The sequence below is a fragment of the Motacilla alba genome, chromosome 3 (assembly GCF_015832195.1).
Source record: "Motacilla alba alba isolate MOTALB_02 chromosome 3, Motacilla_alba_V1.0_pri, whole genome shotgun sequence".
In the NCBI taxonomy this organism is placed as follows: domain Eukaryota; kingdom Metazoa; phylum Chordata; class Aves; order Passeriformes; family Motacillidae; genus Motacilla; species Motacilla alba.
In genome coordinates, this window is record NC_052018.1 from 55,454,665 (window position 1) to 55,477,125 (window position 22,461).

The following is a 22,461-nucleotide window of genomic DNA, read 5'->3' on the forward strand; positions in this document are numbered from 1 at the left end:
AGAGGAAATATTTTCCCCATCAGACTGCTTTGGGATTTTTTTCCCAACTGTAGCCTGAAGAAAACAGGAAGAAAGAAACTGAATTTTTTTCCAGATATCATACCAGGATGCCAGCCTTTTCCTAGGTCATCATATCAACCTTGCTGATTGTTCAGCCCACTGCGATCTGCGTAAATTGTTTTAACAGTTGTGTATCAACAGCAAACATTTGCCTGTTGCCTTCCTGTGCCACTGAGCTCCTCTCTTTGCCCAGGAACTCCTGGCCAGCTGCCACAGACAGTAGACTCACCATCTTGACTCGGTCATATTTGTTAACTCACTCTAGATAAACACAGCTGATCAGCAGCAGCCAGCGTCCCTTACTCAGCTACTTTTCCTGACAAGCTCTATACTCATGAGGTGCATTGTGTGATTGATTTGGAGGGTGACTATCTTCACAGGGCTCTGGAGAAGGATGCAGTCAGAAAGTGCGAAGAGTTAAAACACAAGGCTCCAAAACAAGCCCTGTGAGTCTCTACAACTCCTAGGAAACAACCTTTTCCAGGTTGACTGAGGAAAGCATGAATTAACAGACACAAGCTTAATTAATTCACTGCTTCCAATGGAAAATGACACTTCTTGGCCTGCCCAAAGAAAGGAAAGAATGTGAGTTTAAAGAAGGGAAAATATTACAGCTAAAAGGGCATAGTTATCTTCAGGGATGGTGATTAATTGCCTGGGAAATACACGGTCTGAGAGCTCATGTATAAATGTTCAGTAAGCACCCGAAATTAGTTCATAACAAATTCCCTTGAACATAACTTTTGCCACACTTGTCAGTTCTGCTTTTATCTGAAAGGTGCAAGGACGTCTTGCATTGAAGCCACAGCTACAGGAAGGAGGAGTGTCAGTGACTGATATGGGTACCTGGCAGAGATGTTGCAGGGAATAGAAGGAATAGATCATTCTGGCAGCCCCTTCCTGCCCTAATGATGCTTCTCATCTGCAGTGACTCTGGGTCGCTCACATTTACCAAAAGAAAATCTAGAGAATCAGAGAGCCAAACAGTGAGCAAAGTGATTGTCTGCTGGGGTTTGGTCTGTGTGCTGTCTAATCCTCTGCCACTGCACCAAATGACTTGTCCTGCATTTTCTGGTTTGAATTTTTCTTTCTAATGCTCTGAGCAGGACTATTAAAGTTCCACTAAAAAAGTCCTGCAACAGGAGAGTTAGTTTGATGAGTGCTGATCGGTGATCTCCAGATAGCAGAGGTCTGTTGTGGAAAGGAGAAAGGAATATTTTCACCACTGACAGCTTTAGCATAAATCTCTATTAGTTTTATTGTATTTGGTTAAAATAGTTCTCAGCTGGGCTCTGTGTGGAAGTCAAGGCTACACATTGCCCCTGTTTTTCACCCTGAATAGGGATTTTGTTCCTCAGATCCTCTGATGTCATGAGCTCAATTTTACCCTTGATGCAATGCCCACTTGCTTTTTCCCTGACAGCCAGCAGCACAGAAACAGGCACACAAGGATGAGGGAGCCCACGTGTCCAGTCACCTACCCACCAGGGCACAGGGCTGAAAACAGAAAAGGAAGATGAATAGAAAACAGTCCAAAACCCAGGCGGAAAGAGCTGAATAAAGCTACAGAACTGGATAAAATGGTCCCTCTTACCTTCGGACCTGCTGTCTCAGCTCTGGAGGCAATAACAAGCTGGCTTTGTTTTTTGTGATCCAGCCTCTGGTTTGTGGGAGAAGGCTGGCAGCCAGAGGCCCTTGCCCCATGCTGGCAGGGGAGCTGGGGAATGCTCACTTCAGGACAGACAGTGGGAAGATGGATTTAGGCATATTGTGCAAACCTCAGTAAGTCTTCTTTTTTTTTTTTTTTTTTTTTTTTTTTTTTTTGTTATTTGGGCTAGTATGAACCTTTCCAAGGAAATGGTGATATGGTGATACAGTAGAAACAATATGCAATATTTTCCGAGTAACTCTTCCCTAACCTACTATTTTAAAAAAGAAATCGATAATCTATTGTTGACATATGCCCTGGTCTACTGAAAAGTCACTTGAGAATAGAGCAGAAAAGGAAGGGAGGCAAACTAAGTGATTTTGATATGTCATTTTCCAGGTGATTTATATTTTATTACAAAAGCACAGAATTTGTTGAAATTAGCAATTGAATTAAGAATGAACAGTTGTGGGAGAGTCTGGATAAGCCCACAAGAAACTCAATAAAAATACTGAATTTTAAGTTTTTTGTAGTTCTCATTTCTAATATTCACAGTTCAGAAAAATCTTGCCTATTCTTCCCCAGGTAATCAAGATGTTAAAGAACAGGATGATAACAGTGAGTGGTAATATTTTATATTTGCTTCTGAAAAGTTCATTAATTTGTCTCAGCTACAGAAGATGAGTTAGAAGAGAGGTAAATATCAGCATTGATGAAAAAAGGTGCAAAAGAAAAAAACATTTTTGTTGAATTATTCGTCATTCCAGTGAGATTACTCTAAAACTTCTGAACAGAATCAGTTACTACTACTGAGGTTTCCCCATCATTTCCCATATGCAGATCCTATTTTCAGTAGCGTATAATGTTTCTGAATGCTTCATTTGGACAAAATTTTCCATGTCTAGTGTCTACTTCAGGCTGCTTTGTTTGTGGAAAAAATCAGCCAAAATGATTCATGGGTTTCCAAGAGGTTAGTTAAAAATACATTGTTTTCACACAGTAAAAATGTTCTGATCCCTTTTCCCTGAAGGCACTGAAATATCCCTCTCAGCTGAAACCTGGGATTTGGCTTGGCACAAAGGCTGAAAGGAGAGGGGTACTCAGATAGTAGAGGTGAGCCTAGAGCACGCTGTAATCTATAGGTACTAAATCAGCAAGCCCTGTGGTCTCTCCTCACTGGGGTCCTTCCAGAAGATGTCTGACAAATCTGTTGTTGGCTCATTCCTCTTCCACCTATCACTCCTGCACAAGTGCTGTGCAGCTGTCTGCAAGAACCAGGAGGCTTTGGTCTGTATGCTTGGAATGCTCCCTGGCTGACCAAAAATTGCAAATCCTTCTCTATCCTTGTCCAGGAGAAACTGAATTGTGGGCATTTGACTGCTGAATTGTCAACACCTGGGAAAAGCAGCTGGCATTTCCATGGGCAGCACCTAGCAGCTTCTGTCTGATTTTCTTTTCTTGCTATTTTTAAGGATGAAATTGCAGGAGAAAAAAAAAAAAAAGGACATGTTCCAGGTTGCAAATTCAGGCCTTTTCATCTGTGGTTTGTACAAGGTGTCTGCCTTGTCAGTTGTAGAGAATAAATACAGGGAAATATGAATAATTCCAAGAACTGGCTGGCAGGTTTTAAACAATGCACCAGCTGATTATTCAGCATAGGAAAAAGCACATTGTTATGTGTCTCATCTCCGCGGAGGTGTGGTCCTGGTGGGGAATCCTAATAGTCCATCAAAGAAGTGGGGCACTTCTGGGAGACTGCTGGTCTGTGTGCTTGTATGGCCATGCCCTGCATGGCATCAGCACGTCCTGTCCTGGCTTCCCACTCGGCTCCTTTTTGAATTATTTCCTTCTGTCTGTGTGTAGGTAAGGGGGTACAAGTGTCAGGAGCTGGAGCAGGGTCACATATCCAGGTATCAGCACCCAGAGTGGGAGAGGGTTTTTGTGTCAGTGTGCAACCACCAGACAGTATCACACTGGTTTAGCTGCTGAGCAGGACAAGGGGCTTGCCTAGGAGTTGAGGGGGGGGCTGTCTCTGTCTGGTTTTGAACACCAGCAAATGAAGTAGGGTGGTGGGACCTGGGGGCTTGTTCGTCCAGGGGACAGCTATCAGAGGGATTCCCATTACCTATATGCAAATATTTCTCACTGATGGGTCCTCATCATTAACTGCTGGGGGAGGGAACAGGATTAGGCTGTTTGTGCTGTCTGTGCATGTGTAAATGTCACTGTTGGTGCTGCTTTTGGGGGCCAGTTTGTGTGTTTTCACACAACGCGTGCCTCATGTTTGTGCAGGTGTGCCTGCTGGGGATGCACGCCCAGTCTTGCCACTGGCTAGACCTGGGGACATATAGCAGCAGCAGCAGCAGCAGCAGCAGCTTCACCCCTCTTGGGACGCCAGGTTCAGCAAACCCAAATAGTTACGATATTTCTAAATGCAGAGAAAGCACTCTGTGTGCTAATGGGAAGGTGAAATGGACAAATAAAATAGGCAGATAAAACAGATTAAAGTATTTTAATAGTTCCCATTAGGTGACAACTGAAATGTTACAGTATTTTAACCTCTCCCACAGCTTATCATTTTTTTAAACAGTGATGGGTGTTTGAGGGCTGCTGCCTGCCAGAAAAGCAAGACCATATCGGCTGCAGAACTCGAGTAATTCTCCCTCGGTACCACAAGATGGCAGGACCTTAGTTTTAAATCTTTGCTACTTCTGCCTCATTGGTTCTGCTTTTTTCTTTTTTTTTCTTTTTTTTTTTTTTTTTGTGGCCTGACACTCTCAGGTACTGCTATTTACATTGTTAAACTTAGAAAGTGAATATAAATGATGTTTCTTTAGTGATGAGGCTTTGTCTGCACAGCAGCTTTGCTTTAGCTCTGGAGGGGATTAAACACTCTAAATATAATTCTGCTTTATAACTTGGCGTAGGTAGGTGCACCTTTCTGGTTCTGTTTTTGTACCAATTTTTCCCTTTTCTTTCTGGGAGTAGGCCAGCCCCTGCAAATAACTTTATACTGGTATAAATTACAGATACAACAGTTTACACATAAAATGTCCCAGCTTTTGTCCCTGGGCAGCACCTTAATAAAATGACTTATTTTTTGAAGAAGGCAGATTCTTAGTTGTTTTTTGGGGGGTGTTTCTACTTCTGTAAAGTGTACTGATAGGGCCTGATTTCAGCTCTTCCTCTCTGACTGCTGCACCTGCGCCTGACACTACATCAGCAGGCGCTAAACCAGATGGGTGCTGAGGATGGGGTTCTCATGGCTGAGTGTACTTTGGGCCTTCCCTTCTTTCCTTCAGTGCCACTGAGCTCTCTCTCTTGCCTGGGGAGGCAAACAGCAGGGTTTAGGGCTGGCACAAAAGATTGGTTAACACCAGCTCTTTGTTTCTTCCAGGGTATGAAGTGTCCCTTTTATCGAAAAGCTTAGAGCTGATAGCATGTGCAGATCTCTCAGAGGGCAGCAGAGAGTGCTATTCAATAAGCAGGTTTTTTTTTTCAGTCTGGTTCTCTCTTTTTCAGGTTTTAAAGCAAAATCGAAGAGGAAACCATGAAAGCGGGGGGGGGGGGGGGGGGGAAGAAATCCCTCTCTCGTCTACAAATTAAGCTGGATGCGGTCAAAAAAAGAAATTAAGAGCCTCACAAGTTTGGCAAGCCGTTTCTCCTGCCTGGGTATCTGAGCTGTCCATCGCTTCAAGGCTAGCAGGTGGGCAGGGGAAAATTGTGGGGAAACTGGCAATTACCTGCTACCATACCAGAAGTCAACACTTTTAAAATTCCTCTTCTGCTGTTATCCCACTCTCTAGGCAGGAGCAGCAGAGAACACTTCAAATATTCACCAGGGCCAAAGAAACAAAATAACAATTTCTTTGTGCCAGACAGAGTAAAATCTGTGGCTTAAAAAAAGTAGACAAAACAAAAATGAAAACCTGGTAGTAACACCATCATTAGCTGGGATCTGTTTTAAGGTAGCTGAGGAATAGAAAATTTCTAGCTAGGGTTAGAATAGGAAAAATGGGAGGGAAGCCAGAGAAAGGAAATTATAATGGTAAACCAGCTGGGAACTAAATCCAAAGAAATTAAAATCACCCTTAGTCCAACAACTACTAATGGAAGGAGAGCAGCAATATCTGAAAATTGAGAGTTGAACTTTGAAGAGAGTGCTGTATAGATGATCTATTTTACTCTCCCTGTTGGGGTTGAGTCTGACTAGAGAATATAACATGTATATTTTTCTAATATGAAATCTTTTCCTTACCCTGCAATTTCCAAAACTTTTAATCTGTTGCAATGTCATACAAATATTTTTTAGAGAAAAATAGAGAAACATTCTTAAAAACCCCAACCAAACAAATAAAAACCCAGAAAAGAACAGTTTCTAAGAATCAACTTTGGCAGACAGATGCTAGGCCTTTAACACAGTTAGATAGTTACAGAAAAAAGAGGTCCTTGGAAAAGGCATGTTTTATCTTTCTATGTACAAGGGAAAGATTTTGTTTGGTTACCAGACTACCTTCTGCCAAGACAGGAGTGTCCCTCAAAGTGGAGATTTTTTGCCAAATCTAAGATTACCTGTCTCAGATAAAAAATTGCTAGGACTTCATATAGGAGAAGAGCAACAAGATGGACAGATTTCATAATCTGAAACTCTTTGCTACTTGTCTTTTCCAGCCTTACATAATTTTGTTTTGCCTAATTCTCCTCCCAAAAAAATCTCTTTAAGAATTTCTTCACTTCAGCACCAATACAGTCTCTGTACATTTCTGACAGTTCTCTGTCTCCCTGTGGTGTCCATTTTCACAGATTTATCCATCATCACCCTGTCTTGAATGGTTTGGAGACATATTTCTGGTAATGGCATGGATACACTACTGAACTTGGGACTCCTAAGCTCTGTTCAGCACCTTAGCTATGAACTCAGTTGTTCTTTCCATCCATCATGCTTTTCAAAAATACCTAAAAATTTCATATTCAGTGATCATCTCTTTTCTCTCTGTAGTTCGGTTCTTTCACACCCTAGCTAAAAAGCACTAACCTTTGGAGGAATGTTCAGTTGGACACATCTATCTGTATTTTTTCCCCTATGGTCTGGTTCCTGAGATGCCTTTCTCAACTTTCTGACCTACTTTTCTCTGTCTTGCTAACCTTATAACACTAAGTCTTCTACTGCTGAAGGAGGAGGTAGATTCATATAGCTCTATAATGGATTTGTGTCACCTTACATCAGCAGCGAATCCAACCTGTCAAGTCTAAAATGTGTCCAGGTTCAGTATTTCACTCAGAGTCTCCCAGAGAGGCACAGTCTGGGAATAGCTTCCCCCAGATTTATTACATGATGCTACAAATAATGGCCAACACTCGAGCAGCTTCTATGGTTTGCACAGAAAAGTGCAGAGTTGTTATATATAAGTTTACTGTATTCCCCAGAAATGCTTTGCAAGGTTTTGCACAGGTTATGAAAAAGTTTTCATCTTAAATATCCTCTTAAATACCTTAAGATATCTTCTAGAGACAAGCTAGTCATGCAATCTCAAGTCAGCCTGGGAGAAAGAAAAATATACTGCACAACATCCTCTTTTAAACCTAAGGGCATAAACTCTCCATGAAACCAACAGGAGACCCACATAAATTCTATTTGTCTTAACAAAGTAGGCATTTTTAATGTATTTTCTCTTGTACTGAGAATGTGTACTTATAGGCATTTCAAATTGTCACATTATTTTTATTTTTTCATAATGCAGAATGTTTCACAGTATTGTGTCAAGCCGTAAGAACCTTTTATTCTCTAGTTCACAGGTTAGAGCAGGGGAAGGAGTTAGCAGCTTGGATTTTGCCAAGTTTTCTCTCAAGAGATTAGAAATTTTTAGTGAAAAAAACACAGTTATGTTTCTTAAAAATCATTGCAAAGAGGGAAGTTTCAATCATTAAATAATGGCAATGTGCTTAGGAAACACTTGCTCAAGCCTCTAAAACTAAAAGAGAGAGCAACATTTTTTTTTTTCTTTGCCATAATTTTGTAACAGAGTTGTAAACTACAGCTAGTCTGGTCTGATGTCTCCAGTGAGAGAGGCACATTCAGCTCCCAGCTGGTTTCTTGCTTGCTAGGATGCAAGAAGTTAAGAAGCATTTACAAGGTAATGTGTATGCAACCCATGGGAAGCATCCATAGGAAAGGAGAGAGCAGCCTCACAAAAGGCAATTTACTTTGCCAATAACTCTCTGAGTCTCCAGGAGTATTTACACAATCTGTTTGTGTTTCACAAGCAGAGCTTTCTGTCTCTCAGAGCTCTCCTCCACACCACAGTGTTAGCTGCCATTGGTAGTGCAATTGCAATATGTTGCCCTAGAGCAGATGTGAAGCCCCTGTGAAGATTTCCTGTTACAGGAGTCTGTTGCATGCAGAGCAAAAAGACATTTGCTTGAAGTAAATATTTTTCTAGTTTGCCCAGAAGCAGACTGTAAGTCACATTTTTAGTCATCTTAAATTTCCTAATCTTTGCCGGATACCTTACCATTTTCCTGTAAACTGGAGACACCACAAAACTAAAAATTCAATCTAGGTGACTAGCCTCCTTTGCTTGATTTGATGTGCCAACATAAATTGTGCTTACATTTTTTTCCTAGGTTTGTACCCTAAGCACCAGGCCTTAGGTTTTGGTAGATGGGCCAACTGCACCTGCACCACCAGCACTTTGCAGGGGCTGAAATAGGGAAACTTCATGGCTGTACCCACCCCCTTTGGCACCCTGTTCCTGCCTCAGTGCACCTGCAGGACACTGGTGAGGGCATGGAAATTGCTTGTGAGTGCACCTATGACTTAGGGGGTGGGGGAAGTGGGCCAGAAGAGCTCTCTGTGTCACAGCTGTCATTTTCTTTTCCCAGCTTTAACCTCTGCTAAAAGGTTGAGGATGTTTGCTCTCTTTATCTCTCTCACCCTCATGGAAGACACAGATGTACCAAAAATCAGAAATAAGAGGCAAAGGGCAGAAGGAATGAAAATTCTTAAACATTCCAGTAGTAATAATTGGTCTGAAAATAGTCACTTACTGCTTGATGGGAGGAAAGAGGAGAATGAGGCCAGTGTTTCTGCTGGATTTTGTTTATTAAATTTGTGCCCCTATGGCATCTGGGATAATATGGCCAAACAGGCCTCTTTTCAACAAGCCAGACCTCCCCAGTGAAAGGAATTAAGCCGAATTCAGTTGCGCTCCCACCAGCTGGGATTTAGCCTTTCCCCCTTGCACTGGTCCACACTTGCACCCAGCCTTGATGTCACGCTATGCAGCCAAGGATGGGCTGACATGAGGTTGTATAGATGGGCCTCCAGGATAGCAAGTGAGATCAGAGAATGAGATTCTCCTCTACAGGGACAAATATTATAGCTATGTAAACTCCAATGTTCCTGTCTCAAACGTCCTGCGTCCTGTTTTTACTACTCACTGGCAAAATCCCAAATGGTTGTCAATATAGATGAGAGGAATATTTGAGGAGAGCCACATGTTTAAATGGAAGATCTGTAATGGATAAAAAATAGACCCAAAAGGGATTAAATACTATAAATAGTACATCTATAGATAGTCTGCAGGTGACAGGCAACTGGACCATTTTGTGAGGAAAATTATTAAAACAGAATGGGATTTTCAGCAACTATTGGAGAATGCAATCCACCAAATATTTAATCTCACTAAAATATTTGTGTATCTGGCTTCTCACCAGAAACTTTTAGCACATTTTTTCACACAAAAAAAAAGCATGAATGACATAATTGTTAAAATAATGTACTATGCGTAGTCATTTTTGGGCTCATCATCTACAAATCATAGATTTTCCAGTGCGTACACATCTTCTCGTCCACCATGGTTTGCTTGCTAATAGTATTTAATGTATATGCTTTTAACTATAACTATTATGAATGCTTTGGGTAGAAACACAAGGAACATATGCTTTACTAGAGCTCAATGATGAGAGAGAACCACAGAGACCTGTGTCTGAGAGCTTTTTCCTGTGCAGTGTGACTAGGTGTGTGCTTGCTACGTTTTTCTTCAGTGACATTGAGTTAGCTCATGGCATTTCTCACTTTTATCCTTGTTTGAATTTTCAACAATTTCAGACTGCTTTTTATTTGTTTTCTGGTTTTAAGTTTCTGTAATAATGTGCTCACATCTGTCTTGGATTCTTTTATTTGGAAATATCCCAGAACTCTATCACCGGTTTCTCTTTTTATTTACCTGTGAAGCAAAATTTTCCTTTCCATTCCTCCAGAAATCATAAAACACTTGTGGGTTAAACAAAAATGAGTGTTTAGTGTATATGACAGGTCTGCCTGATATGCTGGCAGCTATCTCTCACAGACATCCTTTCTGAGCTGGCTTTGCTTTACATCATCTCGTGCCATACTGGATAGCAGAAACAAACACCCATCTGTTCACGTGTTCTTGGGGTGGGTGTCCACGGAAAGGAAATCCCTGTTGATAAGAAACTGCATCAAATCAGCAAACAGACAGAATGGAAATTAACCCTAGATCTGATTTATATTTTTTTGCAAATCAAGTCAACCTAGGATGGATGCCAGTAGTAGCAGATGAGACACAACACTGCATGTGAAAGGGCTCCCCTATCCAACACAAAAGCTCTTTTCTCATTTCATTGCCTGTTATTTTTCCCCTTGCTCCCTGAAGAAAAGCTGTTAAAACATGCCCAAATTAGGGATGGGTTTGAGCATAAGAAAGGCCAAGGTCTCTGCCGACTCTTGTTAGAATAGGATGCATCCTGGACTTTATGATATCTTAGGTGGAGGATGGCCCTCACTTTTTTTACATTCAGAACAGATCTGTAAAAATAATCACTCAGAAGACTTTTCTGCCTATAATTCACCATGACTACTCTTTTCAACCAGTTCTATTTGGGACTACAACACAGAATAACATCGTTCTTCTGGCAGGAAGAAGACACCTACATAATTACATTTCTTTATTGAAACTTCTGGAGCTTAATCCCCCAAAAAACATATGCTCTTTGGCATACACTATTTCCTTACCTCATACAGGACCACAGGGAAGAATGACAGACTGTATCACAGTCCAGGTATATTTAGAGCAAAGAACTGCCCAACAATGATAAAGAATTTTAACTCCTACTCCATGTAGGAGTTTTTTCTAGCCAAGTACGGATACAGCATCAGGATAAAGCTGGCTCTATGAACTTTTACCTTCATGGCTCGTTTTAAACTCCCTCTATGCATAAGTTCTCTAATGAGATTGTTATTACTCCTAGAAAACTAATCTATCCTTGATTAAATCTTTCATCTCTACTTGAGACATCTAGCTGCTTCAGTGCCTCTCTCCTGTCAACTATCACATGCATTGTAATTTTGGCTGCATGCAGAGGAGCCCTACCAGTCTGTGATGCTTTCCTTTTTACTTCTCAAATTCAGAGAAGACAGCTGCTAGATCCTCTCCTCATCTTCCTTCTTATGTGATATTTTTTTGCACAAAACATCCCGCCCTGCTTAAGCAGAGGAGCTGCACAGGGGAGCTGATATCTGTTGTTAGCAGTTAATGAACAAAAATGGAAAAAGCAGAAAACCATTTTATCTCAGCTCAGGTTCTTGATCTGCTCTGGACTCACCACACTGCACAGAAGCGCCTAATGTCATAAAATGTACATAACAAAACCTGTGTGTAACTAAGCCTACAGAAGTTAGTTGTAGAGCAGGTGTTGGAGCAATCAGGGAAACACTCTCAGCATCCAGACTAACTTATTTTTACAGATACACTCCAAAAATGTTTATACAATACTGAAAAAAATTATAGCTAACTGTAACTGCAGTGTGGCTACAAAAATTAATGGCTTTTTTAAAATGTTCAGCCCTTTTCTACTGTGTGATGTAATTTTACTGGGGAGCAATAAATTTTGTCTCTTTCAGGAATCTTCCCTACCCAATACCTTCTGAGTTGAAAAGTTGCCAATTTCTGAATATAAATAAAACTTTGTACATATGAGACAGAAAAACAACCTCTTAATCAGCACTTTGGCCTATTGCAATGCTCAGCATGTGCTAACAAATAGCTCCTGGCAGGCTCAGTTCCCTGTGCATGGCAGAGCCTAAATGTGAGATAAATCTTTATTGCTCTGCAGTCCAGGTCAAATCCAGGAAAGGAGTGCCTGCTTCTCACCAAAGATTTATTCACTGTGCAAATATCTTAGGACGCAAGGAACACCCTGAACTACCTGGGATGGGAAAAAAAAAAAGCCAACCAAACCAAAGAATTTGGACAGGATTCACTATGAGGAGATTTGGGGTTCAGCCTGTGTTTTTCATCCCTTTCGCACCCATAGCTCCCATGTCTCAGGAGCTGAGGTGGTTTTGCAGTGTCTTGCTCCCAGAAATACCCGGACTGAAGGAATCCTTCCCATAGCTTTATGGCACATGTCAGCCAGACATGCCCAAATTTATGTTTGCAAGGCCTGTCCATACAGCAGCAATTTCATTACCTGCACATAGCAACAACCAAGGCAAAATAATACAACACAGGCCAGGCTGATTGTGGTTAACTAAGTTGCTTTTAGTTTATTAATTTTACCAATATACATAGATGACTTTGAAAGCACCACGTGAAAGAGGCAGGACAAAGTATAAGAAAATGGTACAGGGAAGATTTCAATATCCAATGTGTCAGTGTACCTACTGTATTTCATACATATTTTACACTGAAAACCAAAAACCCCACAGTTTCCAGAGGATGTACACGTTTTATTTTGATCCAGCAAATTTAGTTCATTAATAAGTAAAAAAATAAATCTACAATAGCAACAGTGCAAACACATCAGAACTCGCATGGCATACAGAACACAGATGAATAAAAATTATTATACAAAGGGCTCAGTGTTTCCCATGGTACTGGCTGTGATATATACAATACACAACAGGGTAAGGAATAAACTGCAACTTAAACAGGAAGATGAACTGCATATTACTGGCTCTGTCTTGTATGGTCGCTCTATTTCAGGAGGTAAAGCTGTCATGCCTTGGATCTGAAATTAAAATAGCAAAAAATTATGAGAGTTTCGTCACATAAGATTAGAAAATTCTTTTTGCTCTCAAGATAATTGGCAGCTTGCCTGATTGTCTATTGATAGTTTTGTACTTGGGCTGTGACTCTCACTGTAGAAACATCAAGCTCAGTAAAAATATGAATATATTGCATGCCAAATGATCAGCCAGTGTGCATATCCAACATTCTCAGCTCGAGAGCAGCAGTACACACTGGCATCCTCTCCAGTAAAGAAAGGTTAGACTTTGGTTGGTTGATTTGAATAACCTTATTTTGCTTTTTGGGGTTGTCTGGCAGGTTTGGTTGTTGTTTCCCTGTTTCTGTCAAATAAAAACAAAAGCTGGCAGTGTCACTCTGCTGTGGGGATGTAGGATGATATTTGAATGTGTTCATTTCTGAGCGCAAGGCTCACACTTGCACGTACAAAACAGCTAAAACTGTGTACACAGTTTTTGTTCCATGGAACCACAGAATGGTTGTGGTTGGAAGGGATCTCTGAAGGTCATTGGGTCCCATGTCCCTGCTCAAGCAAGGTCACATACAGCAGTGTCATATTGCTGTATACTGAGCATTTTTCACTCTTCCCATGGAACTCAGTGACATTTTATGGGATTTGATGTAACTATGTGTTTGCTATAGTTTTGACATGAAATTGGAGACATTTGTGTACACTGCTCAGCTTGCTTTTCCTAAATTTACTCTCTACATGTAAAGAAAATAAGCTCTGCAGAAAGTAAGCTCCGGGGCACATTTTTGAAAGTTTGAATGCCCACCTGTACAGCATATGCTTGCTTTGGGGATTTCATCTATGGTGTGATTATTCTGTAATGTAGAAAGAAACCCCAACTGAATATTGACTTGATCTTAGCAAACACAACACAAAACTGAAACTGAAATAGGGACCAGTTCTATAGAAAGATGAAGGTATTTTCAGCTCAGTTCCTCTGCTTTAATTTTTTCAGTCTTGTAACAACTCAGGGATTGTTTGGCCATTCAGGTTAAATCTGTCCCTGATTTTGATGAGGATGGTCATTTAAGTGTAATATCACTAATAAGGGAAGGGAAAGGAAAGAGTCCTAATCTTAGCTTTGAAGAATATGCCCATGTCATTTGAAAAAGGAAACTATGATTAAGGAAGAGCTAAGAACTCCCAGTTCCAGTGAGCTCATTCTTTGAGTTGTGTTGTTCCTTCATCCTGTAAGATAAAGAGCAACAGCATTTTCCAGAAAGTATACCATTAAAAAAATCTCAGCCTATCCCCTCTTCATAAAATTTCTGTGCTTTTCATCATCTTAACTTGTCCTCTGACAAATAATCAGTGAAAAGGTGGCTGTGCAATTGCTACCAGCCAGCAAAAGGCCAAGAAGTTTAACCAAAACTGGTGAACAATCACATGTACTGTCTGTCTACAACTACTTTTCACAGAAGGTCTACAATGGGACAAATAATACTAGAAAAAAACCAGAACCTGCATTCTGCACAACAGAATTTATAGCACACAGTATTCCTTTGACATGCAATGGCCAAAACCATCTGACCTATGCTGGAAAAACCCAAGAACGCTGCTGTAGGAGGGGCAATTTCTTCACCATCTGAAAGGACTGTGTGACACACTATGAGGAAGCATGGGCTATCTTCTAGAGTGAGAAGAATGAGGCAGAAGTCCTATCCTAGGAATTACTTCATCAGCAGAATTTCACAGCAGCTCTGCCACCCTGGACTGAAATCACAATAGGAAATAAGCCAGTACAATGAGACTGCCTCTCATTCTGAACAGAAAATCTCAAAAAAGTAAAAGCCTCCAATCTGGAGTCTGTAAAGGAGTTCAAAGAGGAATACATATTTTAAAGCATCCCTTTTAGGGATGATATGACATGCACTAGCCATTCTTTTTAGACACACATCAACATTAAAGATGATAACTTTTCTCAGAAGTGTCCTGGTAAAAGGACACAAAGGGAACAGACTATCCAGGTTTTTTTTTTGTGGCCCAATACTATTGACAATTCTAGGATCACTAAAAAAGCAAGACTTATTGCAAGAGTATTCATACAACTTTTGGTTGTCCAGATGCCCAAATTAAGAAGGCAGATTCTTGAGGCTTCCTTATGCAGCCAATAAGCTTCCCCTAGAAGGTGTCTCAGAGAGGAAACCTGATTTAGGGATTTCAAATCACCCATTGCACGACCCTAACATAAGTCTCTGAGCATGGAGGCAGCCAAGGTAGAACAGCTTCCTGGCATGGTCACTTCACCTGGACATACACGGCTGCTCTCTGATCAGCCCCAGCCTCACTGAAAGACTCCATCTTCCTATTACTGAGCCCAAGAGTTGATCAAAGTTTCAACATTTCTATTATTTTTAAACGCTTCTAGAACTCAAGTTAGATGAAAGCACTGGTAAAACATTCTCATCATTTGTTATTGTATGTAAATGAAATATAGCTGTGTAAACATCCTGAAGATGTGTTATCAGATGGTTATTCACATGCATTGAAACACAGTAAATCAAATTAGTTTCATGGCATCGTTGCCTCCTTTTCAGCACACAGACTTACCGACCATTCTGCATTGTCTGTTTTTGAGCATCTCACATTCACAGGTAGTTTAAGCACAAGTTGATTATAGGAGAGACCCTCTGATCTGGACCACTTGAATTTGTTCATTGCATCCATAAAAGACAGGTTTTTATATTGCTTAGGGCTCTTGATAATGAAAGGCCAAGTCCTAAAGAAAAACAAACAATTAATTAAAAAAAAAATAGATAAAAACTATCAAACTGAAATGAATGAGGAAAACTTTTGGGGAACCTATTCAGAAAAACAAATGCACTACAACTATGTATACTATGCCCAGCTCACTAAGTTCTCTCCTACTGAAAACTGATGCAGTTTCATTGATTTAGACAGACTTATGAAAGGCTGTCAGCAGTTTAGCACTTGCTGCCAGATGCTTTTAGAAATGAAGGACTTCAAGAGTTACATTGCTCTTTTCTGACCCACAAACTCAATGCACAAGCAATACAAAGCAGATCTTCTGCTGTAACTTCTGAAGAAAACAAAAACAAAAGAAAGCCACACCCTCTCCTAGGTTTGGCAGGCCAGGTTGCCAAGGAATCTTTGCCATTAGAAAACTGCTTCCAGCAGGTTTGAACTGAGCCTAGCACAGGAGTTGCTCTGTTATGCACTGGTGGGCAGCAGATAATAACCAGTGTTGTGGATATTCCCTTTGGCATATTCCTCCAAGCTGGCTGCAAGGGCACTTTTGGCCAGAGGTGGTTTAGAGACCTGCTGCACTGCTCGGAAAGATCTATGTGACCAAGTGTGGGAATCCTTCCCATGAACAAATGGGGACAACCTCATTTGCCACCAGCCACGTGGGAAGGGAAGGAATGAGATTTCATTTAGTAAAGAAAACTAAAAAAGTAACATAAGAAAATAAGAACATAAGAAAATAAGTAACATAAGAAAATAAGTAACATAAGAAAATTTAAATAAGTAACATAAGAAAATTTAAAAAAACCCAAATAAACAAAACAAAAAACCAAACCCACACACTTTTCAATAGGTTCTGCTATCTCCTTGTTTGACTTTATTGAGATGAATGGAAAAAACATGGTGGAGGAATCAAACTTTTACAAACACAAAATCAATACAGCTAGAGGAAGAACAGAAGTATCTAACCTTTATCAAGTAACCTAATTAATACTGTGATTGGAGCATGACTTATTTTTTCAGAACACATTAAACAGATCTGTGTTATCTTTTAGTAGGCTGTCTCCCACTTGCTTTGGGGAAATTGCCTATGCCAGAGTTCTGCTCCACTCAACATCTAGGCATAGAGACTGTGATTTTAACCAAGTATTTTGGTACTCAGGCCACTATTATGGCCCAATTGCTTTTATCTCTGTTCCTCATGATTTAAACTATTGTCTGTGCCACCAGACAGAGGAAAAATGTTTTAAAGTGAGCCACAATGCCTTGATCTTACTCCCAGTTTGCATTTGTAAGTCAAGAAAGACTTTGGAAGAGTCAGTGAAGCAATTCTAGTGTTAGACTGACACAAGAGAGATGAGGATCAGGTCACATATCCTTAGGCTGACAGAGTTTAATGAAACAAGAATTGTGGATTAGGTCATAAATACTAGAGGCATTAATAATCTCCTCTTCTAATTACTATTCCATTTGTGGCAGACAGTCTGCATACTTACTCTATTCAGAACATCTTTATTTCCCCAGGCCAAATGTGCATTTTTTTCCTTAAGTACAGTTATCATGAATGAACACTCAAGAGAGCATACATTTGTTAGACTATTTTCTTTCTAAGCTCAGAAAGACTCTTTTAGATAGGACTAATTTAGAAGCTCTGTTCTCCCTGTATTAAAAGAGGTTGTAAATGGAAATAGTGTGGAAAATTATGTAGACATTGATTGCACTGTGACTTCCTTCAAACTCTTCTTGAATATAAATGTCAGAACTAAGACCACTAAGCCTCTATGTCAAATTATTTTGCAATAATAGCTTTATATGGGTTGTTAAGATAAATGGTATAAGCAAAGACAACTTTTAAAATTTGTGATGACACACTATTAGACTATCCATTTGATTTTAAAATCTTTCTTTTAAATTCACCACAAAATGTTCGTTCAACTTTTTATTGTTTGATTATTTTTCTGCATTTCATTCATTTGGGAACATTCCACTTTTGACTGTTCTCACTGTTTACAATCTCCTGTTGAGTTGCTTTAACTTTAAGCACTATAAGGAACACATTTTTGTCCTCAGAATTCCTGTCAACAAAATTACCTGGGGAAATTCAATAACATGATCACAAACTCTTTTTCAAAATTACTTCTCAATATATGAAACATTGGCATGTTTTAATAAATTGATAGATTTAAAATATTGATATATAGCCTCTTTACAGATGTGTGTAGTGAAAAAAAAAAACCAAAACAATGTGAACAGTATATTTCCTTAAAAGACAAAACTGCTTTTCTATCAGAAGAAAAAAAGAAGCAAAATAATTTGGCAGGAGAAATGGCAGCACAGCATATTGACCAAAAGAAGTGGCCCAAGTGACTATGTCTCTTTTCTTTCTACCAGAAAGAAAGAAAAGTTGTATAAAAATGATCCAAGAATCCCACAGACAGAAAGAGAGGTGCTGCACATATTCATAAAGATTTTACATACCTGACTGGTCGATAGATTTCCTTAACGCCAATGAACTGGAGCTGTTCCATGATATCTGGAATACTCGCACAGCGGGTGAGGTTGATTCTCGGGTAATAGAGCAGGTATGACAGGCACATTTCATTCCTGGTGCTCAGACCACCCTGAAAATGGGATTTTTCTTTAATCAGGGTAGCACTGGAATCCCACAGATTAAACCACTGATTAGCATTTATATGCTAATGAAAGGTGTATCAGGAGGCCAAATTTGACAAGTTTATCTCGTACATGAGGTTATCAAGCAACAAGAGGTTATTACATAATTAATTACAAAATACTCTGGAAGCTCAAGCAATAGCTTCTGAGTTAAAAGACATCAGAAAGAACACCTGTGAGTAAAGTAAGGCTCATATTATATTGAAGTGTACTATCTGAGAAGTTCAGGTTTGCTTTCAGTTGCCCCCGAGGTACTTATATTTACCACATTTCAGAAAATTGGAACAGATAAAGAAAAAAAAATCTTGTAGAACAATTAATCTGTTTAATAAGAAATTAAGTGAGCTTTGCCTAGTAAAATGGAGGCTGGGATGGATATATGAATCTCTATGAACTTAGGTTGTAAGTACATATGCCAGTAAAAAACAAGAAGGAAAAGAATTATTTCTATAACAGATAATGTTGACTCAAGAAAAAATAAATATGCATTATAAAATCAATTATTAGAATAATATTTCTAGCTAACAGAAGAAACAGACTCCTAAACAGTCTTCCATTGAGAACCATGGGGCAAACAACTAACTTAAAATTAATCTTGGTAAACATGGACAAGATTATAAATTGCATGTTCCTAAATCCTGAGTGGGAACAGTTCCACAAGTCTCATGGAACCACTGGAATAGGAAAGGAGAAAACAAAACACATAAGCCAAGAGTTAGTGTGGTCACCACACAGGAAAACAGGACAAAAACCTCAAAAGCCTTAATTCTTGCTCTTTTTCTTTTCATTAAATAACTACTGCATATGCCTACATGCAATCCATTATTCAGGGAGAAGTATCCCTTTGCTCTCTGGATGCCAGGAACAGTTCTTCCCTGCAAAACAGACAGCCTTCAGGTCTCACTTCCCAGAGGTCTGGATCCAGCAGCTCCCCAGGAAGCAGCATCAGACCCTGGCACAGGCAGCTCTATCCCTCCCACAGACATGGTGGGTTTGGCATCACTCTGTGTGTTCCTAGACAACTGGCACAGTCCAGCCCATGTCCAAGTACCCAAATTTACTTCACCTCCAAAACCCAGTGACTGCATTGCAGTGGCCAGTGCCTCTGTTAACCTATCAAGCTGCCTCTGGGACACTGTGCCAAACCAGAGCTGGACGCCCTCAGTAGGGAGGAGTGGTTTCTGAACACCTCTTCTCAACCCAAAGGACCTTCATTCTGCCTGGATTCTGTGTTAGGCACAAAACTAAATGGTTAAAAAACCTCCTGATCACAGCTTATCTAAAAATCAATACAAAAGAACTGGCAATTACAACTCCAGGGAAAAATGCGTAACAAGTTCATAAAAATAATTCCTTAGAGTATGCAAAATTTGCATGTTAATACATGTTGTGAAGAAAGCACTCTTTATACCAGAAAAGTTTGACTTCCAAGGTTTTTTTATGAGCTGACGTTCTTATTTTTACAAACTAGTCATATGAATGCCTTAAGTAAAAGATCAGACTAAGATCACAATAGCTCAGATGGCTTTAAAACCTAAGAATCTATGAAAGGAAAAACAATAAGTAATTATGTGCACACAGGCATTAGCAAGTGAATTCACTTTTTTAAAACAGTGTTCTGTGAAAAAGGTTTTAGTCCCCAATATTATCTGTGTACTTATTTTGATCCACCAAAATATTGCTTACCCACGTCATGCGAATTCGGTCCACAGTACTGTAGTGGCATTCTGTGACTAAATTATCCCCCTGAAATACAAAATTTAGGAAATTCACAGTTCTGAACTTTATCAACACCAGTTTCAGGTAACCACAGATGACAGCAAGCATTTAAGTAATAAATATCAGAGCAGTGGATATGACTTTTTGAAAGAGTGAAGGATTAGGTAATTGCCATATGTTAAGGCCTTGGCACTTAGCATTCAGATTATCCCCGATCCTCAGGGATCCCTGTGGATTTAAACAGAGTCTTATTAAGAGTGTTTTCTGTATTTCTTTTAAAATAGCAACAAAGGTACCCAGTTATCATCCAATTTTCTGGGAAATTATATAGTAGACAATGTAAACAAATGATTCTTGCTCCAAAACTCATCCAGTGCTACTTTACCCAGGCTAATTTACACTGCCAACTTCAATAGAAATATTTGGCAAATGAGGAAAAGAAGGCTTTCCACATCACAAAAACAACTATACCTCTGCCAAGCCTGGGAGTAGAGGAGTGGCAGGCAAAGACTTCACTACATTGACAGATACATATGGGAAAGGCTGAATATTTACCTTCTTAAGCACATACAATTAACTTTTTGGTGTCTTGACAAACCGATCTACAATTTGGTAATAGTTTCACTCCCTGTACCTAGTCAAGTACAAATCTGAAAATCACCATGGTAATTGAGTGGATTTTTTTTTTTTTTGTATCATCATCTTCCCTTATCAACCATTATACTTCCCTAAAAAAAAACCAGATCACCCATCAAAGGCTGAGAATTTCTCCTTTCCTACAGGCTGTTTCTCCATATCAAGGCTAGCACAATTTGTGCTCCAGACAGCTGGAAGAAGGTGCATCAGCCTCATGTCAGCCAAATGGAGGCAGAGGTTTCTGAAGCAGTGTGAGCTGGCACAGTGTCACTGTTTCCAGTGGGAATACTCTGTTCCTGTCAGTGAGGTCTCTGGCTCTCGTATCTTACAGACTGGATAACATTCACTAAATTGTTCCTTCTGTGAGGCTAGACCTGCTGCTTCCAAATGGAGAAGAGTGCTACTATGTGAAGAAAAAAAAAACAACATGGACTCCACAAGCTGAAAGGAGGTTACACTCTTGGGAGAGCTTATAGAAAGAGAGAATAACAAGAACTTACATGAAAAATCATACTATTAGTTAATTGATTAAACTGTTCTCTGAATTACACCAGATGATGTATGTAAAGCTGCCCTGGTAGTTTTGCATAAGATGAAAATGAAAGGCATAAAAAAAGGTTCTCTTCAGAGAAAAAATTCCATCTTCTACTTCAGCTGGCTTTTTTTGTCAAGTTGTTGTTACTATCAAATACTCTTTATAGTTTTTCTGTTGTCTATTCCCTTATGTTACTGAATTTTAAGAGGCTTTCTGTTATAATTGCATGAATTTTCCTAAAAATATTACAGGTTTTCTCCGCAAACCTGTCATCTTCTGCCAGCCCTCTTCCTAAACCCTTCAACTTTCTTTCCTGAAGGAGGTAACTTTGTCTTTGAAGCCCCTAGACTACAAGCAATTTGACTTCAAAGAGTAAATTCTGCACTTGAACATCCAGATTTTGCTGTAGAAATTAAACTATAAAGTTAGTATTTTAGCTTCTTGTCTTTAAAGTACAAATATCAAAGTCTCACAGTGTGGGAGAAGAGACATAAGAGAGAAAGGGGCTTGAAGAGAAGCTCCTGAAGTTTAAACCATGGTGCTCCTGACCATACTTGAAGTTCAGTCATTTCAATGTTCATTTCACATCCGTCTCCCTTAGTGATTCCAGTTGTAAACAAATTCAATTTTTGACATTTTGCAACTAGCAATTTAAAAACATGCACGTTCACATGCACCAGGACAAGCTGCTCTCCTGGCCAGATCTGGAGCGCCCAGACTTTGCAGCACTAAAATTTCTGTCATCATGACAAAACTTAAAAATAGATACTGGGTGGAACAAAAGAAGAGTGAATAATTTTTAAATGAGTGACACACTAAAAATACAGATGCTTTTCTTGCAATACCTATGCATAGCTATTGCTTGGAATATTTCTACAAGTTCTGTTCCATTATTTTCAGGAATACAGTAAATAGAGTTGTATGTTTTTTCTTTCAAAGGGTTTTGTTTACTGAAAAACATCAGGTAGAACATGAGCATGGAGTTTTATTCCCAACAGGAAAAAGTGTGAAACAAACAGAAGACGTGACTAATTTTTAGACATGTTTGTAAGGCTGAATACTTGCTGTGTACAAATACCAAAGATATGCTACTTGGTCCCACAGCTCTGTAAAACTATACAGAGGCATTTCCATTATTCATCTTTCTGGATGCAGGTAGATGGTACAGCCAGGCACACAAGGGATTTTCTAATCTGCTTTGTTCAAACATTTGTGATAGTAAAGTTCAAGTTATTATGGATATCAAACATACCCAAAGAATAGCTTGATTTGCTGAACCAAGCCAGTTCTGTGGTGACTCATGTGGACACTTCTGAAACACTGAAACTTTAATGCACGAGTGACTCTGCGATAAGTGGAAAAATTAACAGAACATCCAAGAATTCTATGATGCTAGGCTAAGAAATTCTGTGGCAAATTTAAT

General features: G+C 39.5%; 1 protein-coding gene across 2 annotated transcripts in view; it reads right to left on the reverse strand.

Annotated features, from left to right (window-relative positions):
• Positions 1-12,252: 12,252 nt before the first annotated feature.
• Positions 12,253-22,461, reverse strand: part of MOXD1 (monooxygenase DBH like 1) — a 50,029-nt gene continuing 39,820 nt past the window's right edge. For both annotated transcript variants that reach the window (XM_038133812.1, XM_038133809.1), the window contains exons 9-12: positions 19,835-19,894; positions 17,954-18,096; positions 15,320-15,488; positions 12,253-12,742 (exon numbers count right to left, since the gene is read on the reverse strand). In XM_038133812.1, coding sequence (XP_037989740.1) covers positions 12,578-12,742; positions 15,320-15,488; positions 17,954-18,096; positions 19,835-19,894 — 537 coding nt within the window. In that variant the 3' untranslated portion in view covers positions 12,253-12,577. The remainder of the gene's footprint in view (positions 12,743-15,319; positions 15,489-17,953; positions 18,097-19,834; positions 19,895-22,461) is intronic.